The sequence below is a fragment of the Coregonus lavaretus genome (assembly GCF_964263955.1).
Source record: "Coregonus lavaretus genome assembly, chromosome: 28".
NCBI lineage: Eukaryota > Metazoa > Chordata > Actinopteri > Salmoniformes > Salmonidae > Coregonus > Coregonus lavaretus.
This window is the reverse complement of record NC_140015.1, coordinates 1,970,911-1,987,508: the sequence shown is the minus strand read 5'-3', so window position 1 is coordinate 1,987,508 and position 16,598 is coordinate 1,970,911. Positions and strand designations below refer to the sequence as shown.

General features: G+C 41.9%; 2 protein-coding genes across 3 annotated transcripts; both read right to left on the bottom strand.

Moving 5' to 3' along the window:
* Positions 1-947: 947 nt before the first annotated feature.
* LOC311104287 (ras-related protein R-Ras-like) lies at positions 948-11,862 on the bottom strand. Of its 2 annotated transcripts, none has more exons than XM_084146086.1 (7): positions 11,411-11,862; positions 10,985-11,110; positions 10,622-10,709; positions 5,767-5,869; positions 3,972-4,080; positions 3,576-3,694; positions 948-3,291 (listed from the first exon to the last, which is right to left on the bottom strand). In XM_084146086.1, the coding sequence occupies exons 2-7, from the start codon at positions 11,072-11,074 to the stop codon at positions 3,204-3,206; spliced, it is 597 nt and encodes a 198-aa protein (XP_084002212.1). In that variant the 5' UTR covers positions 11,075-11,110; positions 11,411-11,862; the 3' UTR covers positions 948-3,203. The 2 variants fall into 2 exon arrangements, with proteins under 2 accessions (XP_084002212.1, XP_084002213.1); XM_084146087.1 differs by having other exon boundaries at positions 10,985-11,106; positions 11,411-11,452.
* An 861-nt stretch (positions 11,863-12,723) lies between these two features.
* LOC311103560 (uncharacterized protein) lies at positions 12,724-16,188 on the bottom strand. The gene is made up of 5 exons (XM_084145149.1): positions 15,983-16,188; positions 15,537-15,653; positions 15,198-15,357; positions 14,541-14,664; positions 12,724-14,401 (listed from the first exon to the last, which is right to left on the bottom strand). The coding sequence occupies exons 2-5, from the start codon at positions 15,636-15,638 to the stop codon at positions 13,144-13,146; spliced, it is 1,644 nt and encodes a 547-aa protein (XP_084001275.1). The 5' UTR covers positions 15,639-15,653; positions 15,983-16,188; the 3' UTR covers positions 12,724-13,143.
* Between the last annotated feature and the right edge of the window lie 410 nt (positions 16,189-16,598).

Genomic DNA, 16,598 nt, shown 5'->3' with positions numbered 1-16,598 from the left:
AGGGCAGAAAGGGGGAGTTTCCTGAAATTGTGTGTGTGTCTGTGTGTGAAAGGGAAGGAGGAAAAGAGATCCACCAGGATCTTGGGTACACATATCCCACGTGCAAAAAAACTGAATTTCCATAGGCAAACAGTTGCTATCAAATTTACTTAGCCAAGTGACTGCCATGATAAAACTATAATTTTCTTTAAATTAAAACGTTACAAATGCGTTATGTTTACTACTGTAACGACATTCAATACTATGCTGTAGCCACAGGGAGGGGGCTAAGGTGAGGAATGTGTGACCCCTGGGCTCTGTCACTGAAACAGAAGCCTTATCATCCATTCATTGGTATGATGATAAACGAGATAACCCTTATGGCAGTTGATTTGGTATTGTGCTGCCATCTTGTGGCGCTCCCCCAACCCCAGGTAGACCTCTATACAGAATATTTTTTAAAGGTATTTTTTTGATTGTATATATACATTTATATATATTTGCTTTCATTGAAGCGATAGAACAGTGTTGGGAAGACGGGGAAGATAGGGGATGGCGAATCAAAGGGCCGGATTCGAAACCATGCCGGCTGTAACCACTGGACCACACAGGCCACCATACACAATACTTTAGAGCATGAACATCAGATAAACGCATGCTTGAGTACATTGAATTTTCACAATCCCAATTCAAACAGTCCTTTTTATTAATCTGTACATTTACATGGTTATTTTTTTCTCTCATTGCATTCATCAGTTAATTTTTTATTTTATTTGACTTCGGCCAAACTGCTTTCCTCTCGCTACATCTTTCCTGTCACCAAGCGTTCACCAATGCTGTTGAAGAGAAATAGTGAAGTAGAAAATAATGTTGGGTGTGTCCAGACAAACCAGATGCCCTATTCCATTCGGACACATTCTGTGCAAAAACTCAAGATTTTAGTAATAATGTATAAAAAGTGTAACGTGTACAAAAAGTATTTGGTTTATTTCAGTACAAAATACACTTGGCGGATACTGGCAGATTACAGGGTGCAAGTTAGATATATTTTGAGATTCATTGGTATAAGACAAACGGCTTTTTGCTGTTAAAAATAATTACATATAACAGACTTAAGTACAATTATTTTTCGTGGCTTATTACACTGCAGTAATAACACTGAGTCGATGCATTATTTTAGAATTAGGTGAAGAACAATGGGGGACAAATGTGGATCCTACATCATCAACAGGGTTATATTTCACAAAGAAAATAAGATAGCCAGCTTTGAGAACCAATCATCAATTATTTATCAAAACATTACAACTATTATTAGGTCAAGGTTTCGAGTCCGATTCAACTCACAAATATGGTGCAGATTCAGAATCTTTCAGAAAGTTATATGGCTATCTTGCTTTGTTTGAAATATCGCCCAGGGGATAAGTAGGCTTACTGTTAGTCAGATGTTAATTACATCGATAGGAAGGTTTGCAGGACCAGTGCTACATATCCTCTCTAAACAAACAAGTTATTTCATACCAGACAAATGTAGTTTACGGAAGTTCAATCAGGAAGTCTGAATGCTCGGTTAACTTCAAGTAAGCATAACAGTGGGAATTAATACAAACTTATTATCATCAGCATAGCGTCTTCTCGTCTTCCCTATTAGCCACGTGCGGAATGTCATTCCCCTATTTACCCTATAAGCACAATAATGCACATACCTCATGCTTGCTGTTCAACCTATGGGCTCGCTCTTGCAATTATCATCATCCTCTCTCTAAACCAATGGGCGTAAATCTTGGGACGTATTTATATGTCAACTTACCCATGTTCTCAAACTTTCTGTTTTACATCAACAGTTGTCGACAACCATCCACCTCCCCACCACCACCAGCTATAATAACCGGCAGGGGGTTTGGTTTCCGATGCCAGCTGTCCAGTAAAGAGCTACCCGTCACCAGCATCTGGCTCTGAGGAGCAATCCCCGGAGACGAGGCCATACCCCAAACTATTTAATAGAATTCCATTTTGCATTCTCTCTGTTGTTAATTCAGTTAAGCCTGTACTCTATTGAACTTTACACCAATATTATAAGTACACTGCATTTGTTCTCATTGTTGGACCCACAATTATTTTGGTCGATAGGAATGATGCCTTGTCTGCAGCTTTTCAACAGATCTTCATTAGCTTTGACTCATTCATTTAATACAACTCAAAAACGAACTCCTTGATGGTTCGTAGCGGTGTGACACTAAAAAACATTTGCAAACAGCATTACAATAAAAATGACTTAAAAAGCAGGCCTACACCTGTATGCATAGACAAAAGTACCTGGACACGCCTAAACGTCCACCCCGTCATTTTAAAATAAACAATAGCACTTTAGTGTCAAACTACTTTTGCCTACCAGTCCATAAGTTGAAGTTGTGCAAAAAATATGATATATTCTGTGGTCATGTACACTACACTGTGAAAAAGTACCAGTGTTTCAAATACATCCTTTCACTCTCATTCTGCTTCTTCTTCTTCATCTCTCACTCTTTTCCATGCGGTCTTTCAAAAATCGAATTGTCTATTCCGTTTAACTGGGCTCCCTTCCTTTCCTGTTGTAGGTATGAATTACAGCGCCCTCTAGTTTCTAAATTATCCGATCCTTCCAGCAATGTCAAACCAGTGACTTCCATCAGGTTGACCCAACGTAGGAAGCTAACCAAAACAGTCTCTGTGAGATCTCCCTCCTTACCATCCCTCCTCTCTCTCTTTCTTTCTTTCTTTCTTTCTTCAGTCTGTGGCCTCATCTAGCGCAAGGCCTCTCCCTATACATCCTAGCTCAATAATGAAATAACAAAACCGCAAATACAAAAAAAGTCTATAAAAAAAGTTTAAAGATGCTAATTTCTAAGTGTGAATGAAACCATTAAAGAAATGTTACACTCCACCACTTTGCCCACCATTGACGTAAGCAACCTCTCCCACACACATCCCTGCCCCATTCCCCACCATACAGTTTTTTTGCATTTCCAAGTGTATATCTTTCCCCTCCCTTGCCCAATCTTCCCATTTCCCTCCCATTCCCCAAACCTCACCATACAGTTTTTTTGCATTTCCAAGTGTATATCTTTCCCCTCCCTTGCCCAATCTTCCCATTTCCCTCCAGGTAAGTCAGACAAGACTTGCATCAGTGGTGAGGTGAGGGGGATTTGGTCTCTGTGACAACAGTGCTATGCCAGGGGAGGGAGCGGTTAAAGGAGGGTGCAGGGGCAGCCACCGCTCTTCCGTTTTCCAGTGTGGTTGGCAGGTAGAGGGGGACTCTCAGTCTCCTGAAACTTTCTGTGTTTTTTAAAAAGAGAATGAGAGAGAGAGAGAAAGAGAGAGAGGGAGGGAGGGAGTGGGAGAGAGTGAGGGAAAAAGCATTGGATACTTCCGACTCAGGAGTAGGCTGTAATGGACACCACAATGTCTGTCCCTCAACTCTGCCTCTGGTCACCAACTCTTCTAATCATCTAGCTATAAACATGATGACTTATTATAAAGTACCTTACAGCTTTCTGCAATATAATTCTATATTTAAAAACAGCCTACCTTGCAGCTAGCTGTTAACGTTATGACGTTACCTTATAGCTCGCACCACCTCCAGGAAGGCTTCGTCTACGTTGTAGCGGTTTTTAGCAGAGGCCTCCATGTAATGGATCCTGTTCTCTCTAGCAAAGCCCTGGGCCTCCTCTCTGGAGATCTACAGACAGGACAGAGAGAGGTACATACACTCAGGTTAAAAGCACCCGACAGGCCAGCAGCAGTTTCATTTCCTTATTCCGGTAAACTGAGTAAGAATAAGGTGGTAGTATTAGATCTAGCCAAAGAAACACTTGTAGCCACTCGCCTCCTGTTGGCAACTCAAACGTCTTTTCGAGGCCTGAGATTTTGAACCAGTAGGATCTAAATTGGCATTATTATAGCTAGCAGAAGATCTCCTTTAACATGACAACGAGAGCGACAGTGAAGGTCAGTACCACTCTCGACTGGTCCAGGTCAGCCTTGTTCCCCACCAGCACCATGGGGAAGTCATCCCGGTCCTTCACTCTCAGTATCTGAGTGTGGAACTTGTGGATCTCATTGTAACTGAAAAAAAAGGGAAGGAAAGTGACCGAAACGAGAACACATTAGGAACTGATCATAATTGCTTTATGTCCTTAAAAGGTGCAATCCATTAGTTCAATCTACTGTTAAAAAAGCAGCTTTGTGGAGGACTGTCAGAAGAGGCTCTTTGCAAGTGTATATGCCCCCTAAAGCAAAGAAGAGTCATATTCATTGGCATAAATCAAACTACTTTTTTGTTGTTTCTTGTATATACAAGTATGTATTTCTTGTATATAATCAAATATATCATTTCAAACCTTGATTACATTTGGGAACATTGCCCTGCGTAGGGTGCCGTCTTTCGGATGGGACGTTAAACGGGTGTCCTGACTCTGCGGTTATTCAAAGAGTAGGGGTGTTCACCCCGGTGTCATGGCAAAATGTTCTACCTCGCCACATTCCATCATGGCCACCTAATCCTCCCCCTCATTCCTTATTGGCATATATCACTCCTCACCTCTCCACCTGATGTGTAGAGAGAGTTCTGGCACAAACATGGTCGCGTGCATCACTGAGGTGGTTGAGGTGAGTTTCCCCCCTACTATGTAAAGCACTTTGAGTACCTCAGCTGGTAGAAAAGTGCTATATAAATCCAATCTATTATTAATTATTATTATTTGTTTACGATCACGTCTCTATATTACGCGTGGGAATACTTGGGAACAGATTTCCAAAATTAAAATAACTTAGAGCTGATTTCCTGGTATTTTTACAGTCTTTTATGTCCAACAATGAAAATTCAAATGTCTTTATTTAATTTTCGCTCCGAAAACTTGGGGGGGGACAAATAAAACCACCCACAGGCCAAATTTGGGACACCAGTTGGGGAACTCTGGTCTATAGGTTACTTAGTATATTTTTTTTTACATTAAATTGCCGCATATGTATTTTCATTAGTCGTCATACATTTTATTTATCACACATGCACAGCGTACAGAGAGCCTAGTTTAAGGAGAGGAATAGCCTACCAGACAGCACGAGAGTAGCTCCTCAAAAAGCCTGTAGGCACTTGAGTGAAACCTGCTTTTGTAAGCCCAGTCATTGCGCAACAAATAACAATTCTAAATGCAACCTTGTGTTAAAAAGGAGCTATTTTATTTCTCAATCTCAACTCGTAAAGCACGTCTCCCATTCGCCATAAGCGCTTAATGAAAAATGTCTGGTCCTTGTGTGCATGCATAATATCAGAGAGGAAGAGGCGACGCGCCAAAATCTGTCCAAAATACTGTCCAATGCATTTCTATGGGCTTATTTTGGGCCTAAGCTTGTCGCCTGCCTTCCCGCCTTGGGATGACTCCCATTGTTAGAGCAAAAACATAAGCATCTCAACATTATATACAGATCTCTGATAGTATTTTCTGTTGGGTCACATCATTTTACTGGCTGGATTTTTTAAATTATTTTTTTACAGTTCGTTTAACGGTTAATGAGGGTCAGTTAGTTGGCAGCAAAATTGACCGAAATTTGCATTCCTAATCGTAAACAGTGACGTTTCCTTCCTGAAACCTTGAGTACTGTAGCCTTGACAAATGCTTGAGCTCTGAGGACTTCAGAGTATGTTGTGTAGTTGGGAACACTGGTTTGAATCTACAGTTTGCCTGTGACTCTAGATAGACTGTGTACATGCATCCACCCAAACAGACAGACAGATACACACACGATTCTTACCTGCCAGTGTCATTCAGAGCGAACACAAGCAAGAAGCCTTCTCCTGAGCGCATGTACTGCTCCCTCATTGCCCCAAACTCCTCTTGACCTGCTGTGTCCAAGACTGACACACACAAATATTCAGATGCATGTCCACAGAGAGAAATATATGGATACAGTGACATACAGTGCATTCGGAAAGTATTCAGACCCCTTGACTTTTTCCACATTTTGTTACATTACAGCCTTATTCAAAAATGTATTTAATTGTTTTTTTCCCTCAATCTACACACAATACCCCATAATGACAAAGCAAAAACAGGTCTTTCGTTGTCCTGTTGGAAGTTGAACCTTCGCCCCAGTCTGGGATCTCTCTGTACTTTGCTCCGTTCATCTTTCCCTCGATTCGGACTATTCTCCCAGTCCCTGCCGCTGAAAAACATCCTCACAGCATGATGCTGCCACAACCATGCTTCACCGTAGGGATGGTGCCAGGTTTCCTCCAGACATGACACATGGCATTCAGGTGCCTTTTGGCAAACTCCAAGCGGGTTGTCATGTGCCTTTTACTGAGGAGTGGCTTCCATCTGGCCACTCTACCATAAAGGCCTGATTGGTGGAGTGCTGCAGAGATGGTTGTCCTTCTGGAAGGGTCTCCCATCTCCACAGAGGAACTCTGGAGCTCTGTCAGAGTGACCATTGGGTTCTTGGTCACCTTCCTGACCAAGGCCCTTCTCCCCCAATTGCTCAGTTTGGCCTGGCAGCCAGCTCTAGGAAGAGTTTTGTGGTTCCAAACTTCTTCCATTTAAGAATGATGGAGGCCACTGGGTTCTTGGGGACCGTCAATGCTGCAGACATTTTTTGGTACCATTCCCCAGATCTGTGCCTCGACACAATCCTGTCTCGGAGCTCTACAGACAATTCCTTCGACCTCATGGCTTGGTTTTTTGCTCTGACATGCACTGTCAACTGTGGGACCTTATATAGACAGTGCGCCTTACCAAATCACGTCCAATCAATTGAATTTAACACAGGTGGACTCCAATCAAGTTGAAGAAACATCAAGGATGATCAATGGAAACAGGATGCACCTGAGCTCAATTTCGAGTCTCATAGCAAAGGGTCTGAATACTTATGTAAATAAGGCATCTGTTGTTGTTTTTTTATACATTTGAAAAAATCTCTAAAACCTGTTTTTGCTTTGTCATTATGGGGTATTGTCTGTAGATTGATGAGGAAACCAAATAATTTAATACATTTTAGAATAAGACTAACGTAACAGAATGTGGAAAAAGTCAAGGGGTCTTTCCAAATGCACTGTAGATGCAACATAGTAAAAAAACATTCAGGAGGGGTGCAGGGAAGGCTCCCTGACAAGCGCAACACCCTCCCTTTGTGCCAGTAGGGGGGCATTTCCACGGAAACTAAATTACGCTTTGACTCAGATTTTCTATTTAAAATGTATGCCAAACACAAACCATTGATTTCAAAATTCAAACCATACAACTCTATGCACAATTTACACAGAACATTTCACAAAAACACATTTACTGAAAGAACTGTGCAGATGCAAAGGAACAGACAAAGAAATAAGGAGAAATATAGAACGAAGACAGGATAAAAACAACAGAAGAGGACACTGAGAGACATAGAACGGCTTAAAAGAGGAAGCGCTTGCGTGACTGATTCCTGTAGCCGCGCGCCAAAGCCAAGTTAGTTGGCCACAAAATAGACTATTTAATTAGGTGATTATCAAAAGGCTCTTTGGTTTGTAAGTGAAGTGCTCTAAACCGGGCATGGATTTTGTTTCCTCTTTCTTGAACCGGCCGAGTGCCATTCGGTGAACATTAAATATATCATTTCGATTTTTGCAACTTAAAAAGCCAACTTCTCCTCTGTTTACACCACCCCTCGCTACCGCATCGATCGGAAACCCTCTGGACCGATCACAGTACACAAAAAGGTAGAAATATGCAATATCCTTCGTTTTCATATTTGGGTATTATCGTACACACTGGCTATTATTCTAATGAGCTCTGCCTCCAAACAAGACCAGATTTGGTTGATCCGGACCAGACCAAATCTGAACCAATCATAGACGTCTATGTTTCTCAGGTTTGGACATTACAGTTTATTTTTATTTAACCTTTATTTAACCAGGTAAGCCAGTTGAGAACAAGTCCTCATTTACAACTGCGACCTGGCCAAGATAAAGCAAAGCAGTGCAATAAAAACAACACCACAGAGTTACATATGGGGTAAAACAAAACATAAAGTCAAAAAAATACAACAGAAAAAATATATATACAGTGTGTTCAAATGTAGCAAGTTATGGAGGTAAGGCAATAAATAGGCTATAGTGCTAAATAATTACAATTAGTATTAACACTGGAATGATAGATGTGCAAGAGATTATGTGCAAATAGAGATACTGGGGTGCAAATTAGGGGTAATTTCAGATGGGCTGTGTACAGGTGCAGTGATCGGTAAGGTGCTCTGACAACTGATGCTTAAAGTTAGTGAGGGAAATAAGAGTCTCCAGCTTCAGAGATTTTTGCAATTCGTTCCAGTCATTGGCAGCAGAGAACTGGAAGGAATGGCGGCCAAAGGAGGTGTTGGCTTTGGGGATGACCAGTGAGATATACCTGCTGGAGCGCATACTACGGGTGGGTGTTGCTATGGTGACCAATGAGCTAAGATAAGCCGGGGATTTGCCTAGCAGTGATTTATAGATGGCCTGGAGCCAGTGGGTTTGATGACGAACATGTAATGAGGACCAGCCAACAAGAGCGTACAGGTCACAGTGGTGGGTAGTGTATGGGGCTTTGGAGACAAAACGGATGGCACTGTGATAGACTACATCCAATTTGCTGAGTAGAGTGTTGGAGGCTATTTTGTAAATGACATCGCCGAAGTCAAGGATCGGTAGGATAGTCAGTTTTACGAGGGCATGTTTGAAGGAGGCTTTGTTGCGAAATAGGAAGCCGATTCTGGATTTAACTTTGGATTGGATATTCTTAATGTGAGTCTGGAAGGAGAGTTTACAGTCTAACCAGACACTTAGGTATTTGTAGTTGTCCACATACTCTAGGTCAGACCCGTCGAGAGTAGTGATTCTAGTCGGGTGGCCGGGAGCCAGCAGCGTTCGATTGAAGAGCACAGTAGAGTACAGTACTGTCGATTGGACAGTAGAGTACAGTTCAGTACAGTAGATATGTTCAGTACAATATACTGTACTCTAGTGTGCTCTGCTGTACTGCCTTTTCTTTACTGTACTGTCCAAACTTGTGAAACATAGACGTCTATTATTTGTTCAGATTTGGTCCGGCCAGGGCGGACTGACCAAATTTCTATTACTTTTCAACATCCAAGGAGGTCCGGTGTCGGTTGGTGCTCAGTGGTTGAGGATGCTTGTTACAGTAAATGGAAAGAGGGTAGTAGGTGTCAGTAAGAGTTGGGAGAGGTGACATTAACTGGAGAGAGAAAGAAGAGAGAGAGAGGGAGAGTGAGGGGTTGTCCAGACTGTTTTCACAGTCTTGCTTTGACCACCATACAACAGAAAGAGAAAGAAAACAGTTATGAGCTGAACATAACAGTATGCCAGTGGAAGGGAGGACATTAGCAGGTGACCCAACTGTGGACCCAAATGTCCCATGTGGCTCAGTTGGTAGAGCATGGCGCTTGCAATGCCAGGGTTGTGGGTTTGATTCCCACGGGGGACCAGTATGGGGAAAAAGTACAAAAATGTATCCACTCACTACTGTAAGTCGCTCTGGATAAGAGCATCTGCTAAATGACTCAAATGTCAAAATTTAAATGGTTTGTGACTACTATGACTTCCCATTTTTGCCAATTCAATCGCAGTAATTCCGTTACTGATTGTTCAGTAATTCCATTACAGATTTGGTAACAGAATTACATATTTTAATCACTTAATAATTCATAAACAAACTTGATGTCAGTAAAAACCCTATAACTAATTAGTATGTCCACCTTTGCTTGTTACTTCTGTGAACTTTCATTATCCTCCTTAGAAAATATCTTAAAGACATGTGGTCCTCTGTAGCTCAGCTGGTAGAGCACGGCGCTTGTAACGCCAAGGTAGTGGGTTCGATCCCCGGGACCACCCATACACAAAAAATGTTTTATGCACGCATGACTGTAAGTCGCTTTGGATAAAAGTGTCTGCTAAATGGCATATTATTATTATTATTATATTATTGTTTATTACAAGACAAGGCAATGTTTCTTAAACTTACAGAAGGCAAATAATTTATCTGGAACTAAATATAAGTGTTGATATTAGTTGGCAGGGGTCTTTACTTCAACATTATTGTGTTTTGCTGTATTTATAATACCTTAAAAAAACAAACATCTGGTAGACATTGTCTAAGACCCCCTTTCCATCTGTTCGACCAGAAATCAAAGCCTTTGATTATTCCTCATTTTTAGGATGGAAAATGGTTGAAAATGTATATATGTCTTAATTTGTTTTCTTCTATATAGACTTAGCTTTAATTTGACATGCAATTTGACATGCTCCTATGAACTTCACGTTGGTCCTCATGGGTGCTTTTAGATGTAAATGCCCAGGGTGAACCAACTCGACATAGGCCAACAGGCCATAGTACACTTACATATTGTTATATCCCTTGAATATGAACACAGATGGACAGAAACACGTTTGTTATGGTATAGTGAAAAGACTACACCTTGGGGTAGAGCATTAAGATCTGCCAACTGCAAGTCCTAACAGAGCAGATGTGGGTGAATCATACAGACGGAGTTGGCCTTGCTCACTCACTGGTTCAAGTAGTTTATGCTTTCCCTCTATGTTTGGAGTAAAGAACGTCAGTAAACCTACAGTATGACTTACTGTCTAATCGTGTCTCTTTCCCATCCACTGTGCATATTTTGGTGTAGGAGTCCTCGATGGTGGGGTCATAATCCGATACAAAGTATGACTGCGAAAGAGATGGGAGAGCATGGGTGAAGACTGTGTTTGTTGTCTGGTAAAAGTGGTGATTATTGCTTTGGTGGTTATGAGGAAAGCAAGGTTTTTAACCAAATAACCTACACAGACAGACAGACAGAATAGCCTACACTATTTAGCCTATATGGGTTAATATGCACATATTCAATTACCACTATAACATACTCATCATATCAGAAGATGTGACAAATACAAGACAAACAACACACAGTTGACAATGTTCAAACAATTGGGGGATTCTCTCACCTGAATGAATTGTATGGTCAAGGCGCTTTTCCCCACACCGCCCCCGCCCACGACGACCAGTTTGAATCTCTCCTCCTCAGCAGCAGACATGTTTAGTTCGGTAAAATACTATCAACGGTTGTCTATCTTTTGAAAAACGAAATGATAAAACTGATTAGCTGATAGGATCTATTGATGAAGTGCACTTTAGTAATCCGCAGGGTTGATGAGGGGAAAAAATGAAAGTCCACTTCTCCAACGATTGAGCAAACTACTTTTATCAAGGTAGCTCAAAGAAAAATCCTAGAAGGTAGCAGAGTTGGGGTTTTACCTCGGTATTACGCCAATATATTTAACTTGAATTACCTACGATAGGTTATCAATATCTCAAATATAAAAATGTATAGTTCGTTTTCTGATAATTTTTTATAACATTGAAAAGCTTACGGTTTTAGTCTGGCCCAGTGTTGTAAACTATCCACAAAAGTAGGCTCTAACCCCAATAGTTTCGTATCACTGCTCTAACCCCAATAGAGTTTCGTATCATAGGTCGCTACATAACCCGGTAAAATAGAAATAAAGTATTATTGTTAAAATCTAACGGTTTATCGGCCTATCTCTCATAATTTTTGTCGGGTGAAAAGCCTTCCGCACCCGCCTTAAGTAAATTAGGCTATCGATGCCAACTTTGTGACTCCAGAAGAAAAAAAAAATGACCTTGATTATCAACTACCCCGTCAAACTTAAACGCGCTTGTCTAACTTTGATTATCTCTAGATTGATCCATCTACATATCTCTGCGGACGCATTATATAACAACTTTTGTGATGTCTACTGGGTTTTTCTTGGCGATGTCTTCATTTTTTCCTCGTCTTCATTGACTTATTTTTTCATCGCTCCAAGGCAACTCTTTTTTCTCAACCAAGGTTCTCGAAATCTCATGCGCATGTAAAAATGGGCGTGTTTTAACGACACCGTTTCCTCATTGTATACATTCTCACGCTTCAACCTCCCAATGATATGTATGCTTCCCCTCTCCCTCTTTTCATGAATCAGCAAAGGCTCTTTTAGAATGAGATGCATTCTACAATGTTTCTTTAATCAACACTGCACGTTTATTCATGAAACTGAAACAATATGGTTTAACCAGATTTTAAACGAGTGAACTATAGTATTTACACATTATGTGTACTACATGACGTGTACTACCTTATTTGGCCATTGAGCCCAGTTGTATGTAGGTCTAGTCATTCATTTCTTCGCGTTTAGTACTTCAGCCTATCCATTTGGGAGTATTGTATGATTACCCTCAAACGACTTTAGCCTACCTGTTGAGAATATGAGGAGATATTGGAGGGAAAACTCCTAGCATACAGTATTTTATATTAATAGTTCTTGCCAGGTAAAGCATTCTTGTCTTCCTTTCCCTCCCTGATTTGCCCATCCCCTCAACCGGATGTGACTCATTTACATAGGCATGTTGCTCATTTTTACCACACCCACATTCACCCTCAACCTTTCCTTTTAACCCAAACAATTTGATTTGTTGATGTTCAAGGGCAGACTGTCCTCTAAAAGTGAAAATAATCCAAATTGTATTTTCAAGACTGCATTCTTGTAATATTTTATAAAATAAGTGAATAACCATATCAGTCTGAATTGTGAATCAGATTTTTTCCTCATAGGCCTAAATGATTGTAAATTTATGGTGAAATACATGGGAGATGAGTCAGAATAGAAAAGCCAGGAGAGAACAGGAGTAAAATATGTCATCTTTAATGAACACTGTGATCCCATTACAAACAACAGTGCCAAAATACCATCCTCAAAATATTCATTTTATAAATAACAACAATAAAGTGATCACTTGATTCACGTCAATCAATAAATATAAATCAACACAATCAAGCCTTAATCCATGTGAATTGTGTTGGAGGCATAAACTGCTCCTATATGTAATATATATAGTACTTTTGAAGGAATTCAACAATACATTTGAATTTATAGGACAAAGCATTCACTCAGAGCTCTGTGAACATGGTATGGGCAGACAAATATTATACATGCAGTTCAGTTCTCTGTTCTTCAGTTCCTCACACGCGCACACACACACGCACACAAATCAATCTCCTGGCATTTATCAGTCCTCTCTCTGTCCTCGCCAGTGATCTCATACCGCATCAGCACCTATAGGGCAGAACAGCCTGTCTCACTTTGAAACGGGGGCTGAGCAGCACCCCCATCAACATCTTCTCTCCCCAGCCCAGCAGCTTGTTGACAGTCAGGTTGAGAGGAGACAGGAGGCCCTGTTCAGCATCTACACCTTCCTCAGCCGCCACTGCAGATGCAGACAGCTTAGCTGCTGGTGACACCTGCTGGTCAACTACGATACTGTGCTGGTTCAAAACAGAACTGCTGCTCAGGCTCCCAGTTAGTGTCTCCCTCTCTGCTCTTCCCTTGCTGTGGTCCTTCCCTGTCTTTGGAGTCGAGTTAGGCCTCCCCTTCTCCACGCTCTGACAGCGGCTGGGCTCTCTTTTACCCTGGCCTCTTCCCTCTCTCGCACCCTTCGCCTGGGTTCGGGAGGAGCAGCGATTGGGCTGACCTGCTGCTTTGACGCAGGATGTGCTCCTCTCTCTCTGTTGTACATCTGTCTGTGAGGAGGAAAGGGCCACCCTCGAAGGGGTTCTACCGTGCCTTTTTGAACCACTGGTGCCTTCTAACTCCCTCTTGTGGATGGTGTTGGAAGCGCTGGAGCATATTGGCTTATGGCTAATGCTGTGCCCGTTAGTGCTTTCTGGCTCATTCTGGTGGGGAGTCGGGGGAATTGCACCAACGGGAGACAGGGAGAGGGTGAGGCTCTTGCGCTTCTCATAGAGAGACGCAATACCTGTTGGGATTTGTAGTGTGTTGGGCTTTGGTGTTGGTGTCGCTGATTCGTTGGGGCTTGGAGTCATTGCTCCACACGGGCTCTGGGCCTCCCTCTGGTTCTGGTTGTGGTTATGGTTCAGGTTGAGAGTGAGCGTTCTGAGTTTGCTGGAGAGAGACAGCGTCCGTTGTGACGGCACACTCCTCTGGTCTTGCTGTGGCTTCTCTGATAGACTCTGAGTTTCACCTGAATACGAGCACCTTTGCTCTATGTTCTTTGTGTTACAAGTGGAATTCTCATTGTACATATTATGCACTTTAGCAACCTCTAAAAAGTCCTTAGCAACATAGCCATTGTCCTGAATATTCATGATCTGATTGGCTGACAGGGGGACAGAGGAACCGCGGCTAATGTTTTCATTGCTTGACTGCAGGCATGTGTCCAGTGATCTGATTGGCTGGATAGTGGGGTTGCCATTAGAGGCCTTCTGAGCCAGGGTTCCCTGGAAGTGTTGTAGCTGCCCCAGAAAATTGAAGTTTGGGGAGATTGAAGGCCTGCGCTCTTTCACAAACCTGAAAGTGAGGAACAGACAAGATTAGATGTGGATGCTTTATATGCCCACACACACACACACACACACACACACACAATCATTATAATGCATTAATACATACACACACACACACACACACACAGCACAGACAAACACACCTGTAGGCATGGTCAAGGTCCATCCCCAGGTTGTACATAATGTAGGCCACAGCCAGGGCAGGGGAGCGAGAGATTCCTGCAGCACAATGAACTAACACAGATCCACCTGATGACATAGCCCCATCTGAGACAGAGAGAAGAGATAGATAAGTCAATTGTTTATTTGAAATCATCCATACTGTATCGCATGACATCACTTGAGCCAGACTGCAAACTGTGCAAAGGACACACAGCTTATACCAAGTGTCATGAATGGGCTTCCTGCAACAGTAGACTTGAATCAATTGTCTGTGGTACTGAACGGGCTGTAACAGCATTCAATATTTCTGAAACCATAGGAGCATAACTGGCCTGCATGAAACCCTGATCAATAACTGCTCATCACTTGAACTGAGTCATCTGTGTTTCTTCCAGACAGACAGACGCCAGTGTTTATGCATCCATGATGATGCAGACTATAGCATAACGATGACATGCAGAAATGTCCTATTACCTAACCTTCAGGATTTGCCCTGGTCAAATCTCCAATGACGCCTATATTCCCCTTAGAGTGCACTAACTCTCTTGTCTTGTCGAAAATAGTGCAGTGGCACTATATGGGGAATAGGGTGCCATCCATTTGACACGTAACTAACCCGATCTCATCATTATTCTCACCAATAAAACGCAGTGCCTCCGGGATATGGGGCAGCAGGTCGTCTCGGAGAGAGTCATCGATGGGGATGCGAAGGTACTGAGAACGGGGAAGGAAAGTAGGCTGCGGGCTGCAGCGGCTCACGCTTAGCACGTAGGAGATCCCGCGGGCGCCGAGGCAATCCTGCAGCCGAGTAGGAGAGTACCGGGAAACGAGAGACAGAGAACAGGCAATATTAATAAGTTCTAGTCTTATGGAAGAGCTGCATTTTCGGTGCATTGTCAAAATACAACGCTTTGGCCAATGACGAGAGCTAGGCTATCAATTCTAGAGACTGTCCTACTGAATGAAAACATTATTACCTGCGTAACATCAGTCTCTGCACCTAGGTAAAGATGCGGTAGGATGAGAGACAGCGGTGGCCGCTCGCGTGTCCCGTTCTCTCTCTCCCTGTAGAACACCATCTCTGTCCTTTGTGTCTGGTACCGAAACATGAGAGTAAACTGTGTTCATTTCAATATCCGGTGATTACAATGATGTATTAGGCTACAATACATAGGAATCGAAAAAATACTGCATGGAACTTTGACAATCATTTTAACATTTAACAGTTGCATGGAATATTTTTGCATTATTATTGCCATGAATGTTAATTAAGAAAACATTACTTCGGTCTATTGCTGCTGCAGAATGATGTTCTCTTTGCATTACGTCATTGATTTAGCAAGTTCACATACATTAGATGATCACAAGAGAATATAAAACCAGACATAAATGATGCAAGCAAGAAATATTACATTGTACTTACAGTGACGATTTTCACTCCAAACGAAGATACTGGAAATATCGCACAAATCAACTTGCACACCAAATAACTCGATATAATCAACCGAATGGTCTCAAAGCAAATGGATGAAGAATCCAAAAGGATATGTTATGATTAATTAATAATCAGTAAAGTATAGAGCTCTCTCTCTCTCGACTTCTACCCTCTTCCTCTTCCTCGTCCTGTCTGCGACTGTAACATTATTTGTTGTTGTATGTCAATACCTGCGCGAGGGGAAAAGGATGAGGTAATGCTGTTTCTACAAGCTAAGAATAGTACAATTGTATGTGATGTCATTTTCAACCAATCAGCGCCCATGCCGGACTCTGACGCGCGCACGCACTCCATTTGTTCATCATCATCAATTCGCCTGAAGACCTTGGCTTTTTATTGTGATGAATCGTACCTTTTCTGACGCTATTGTTGCAGAGCCGTTAAAAAAAAAACATTCAGCTGCAACACCCCGTGGCGAAAAGCATTTATTTGTGCAAAACCCTATAATCTCTTCTCTTGACACGATACGTTATCTAAAACATTCCGTTACAAAAATAGATTTTAGTTTTGAAACTGCAGTAAAAGTGCAGTACTGCAGTCGATT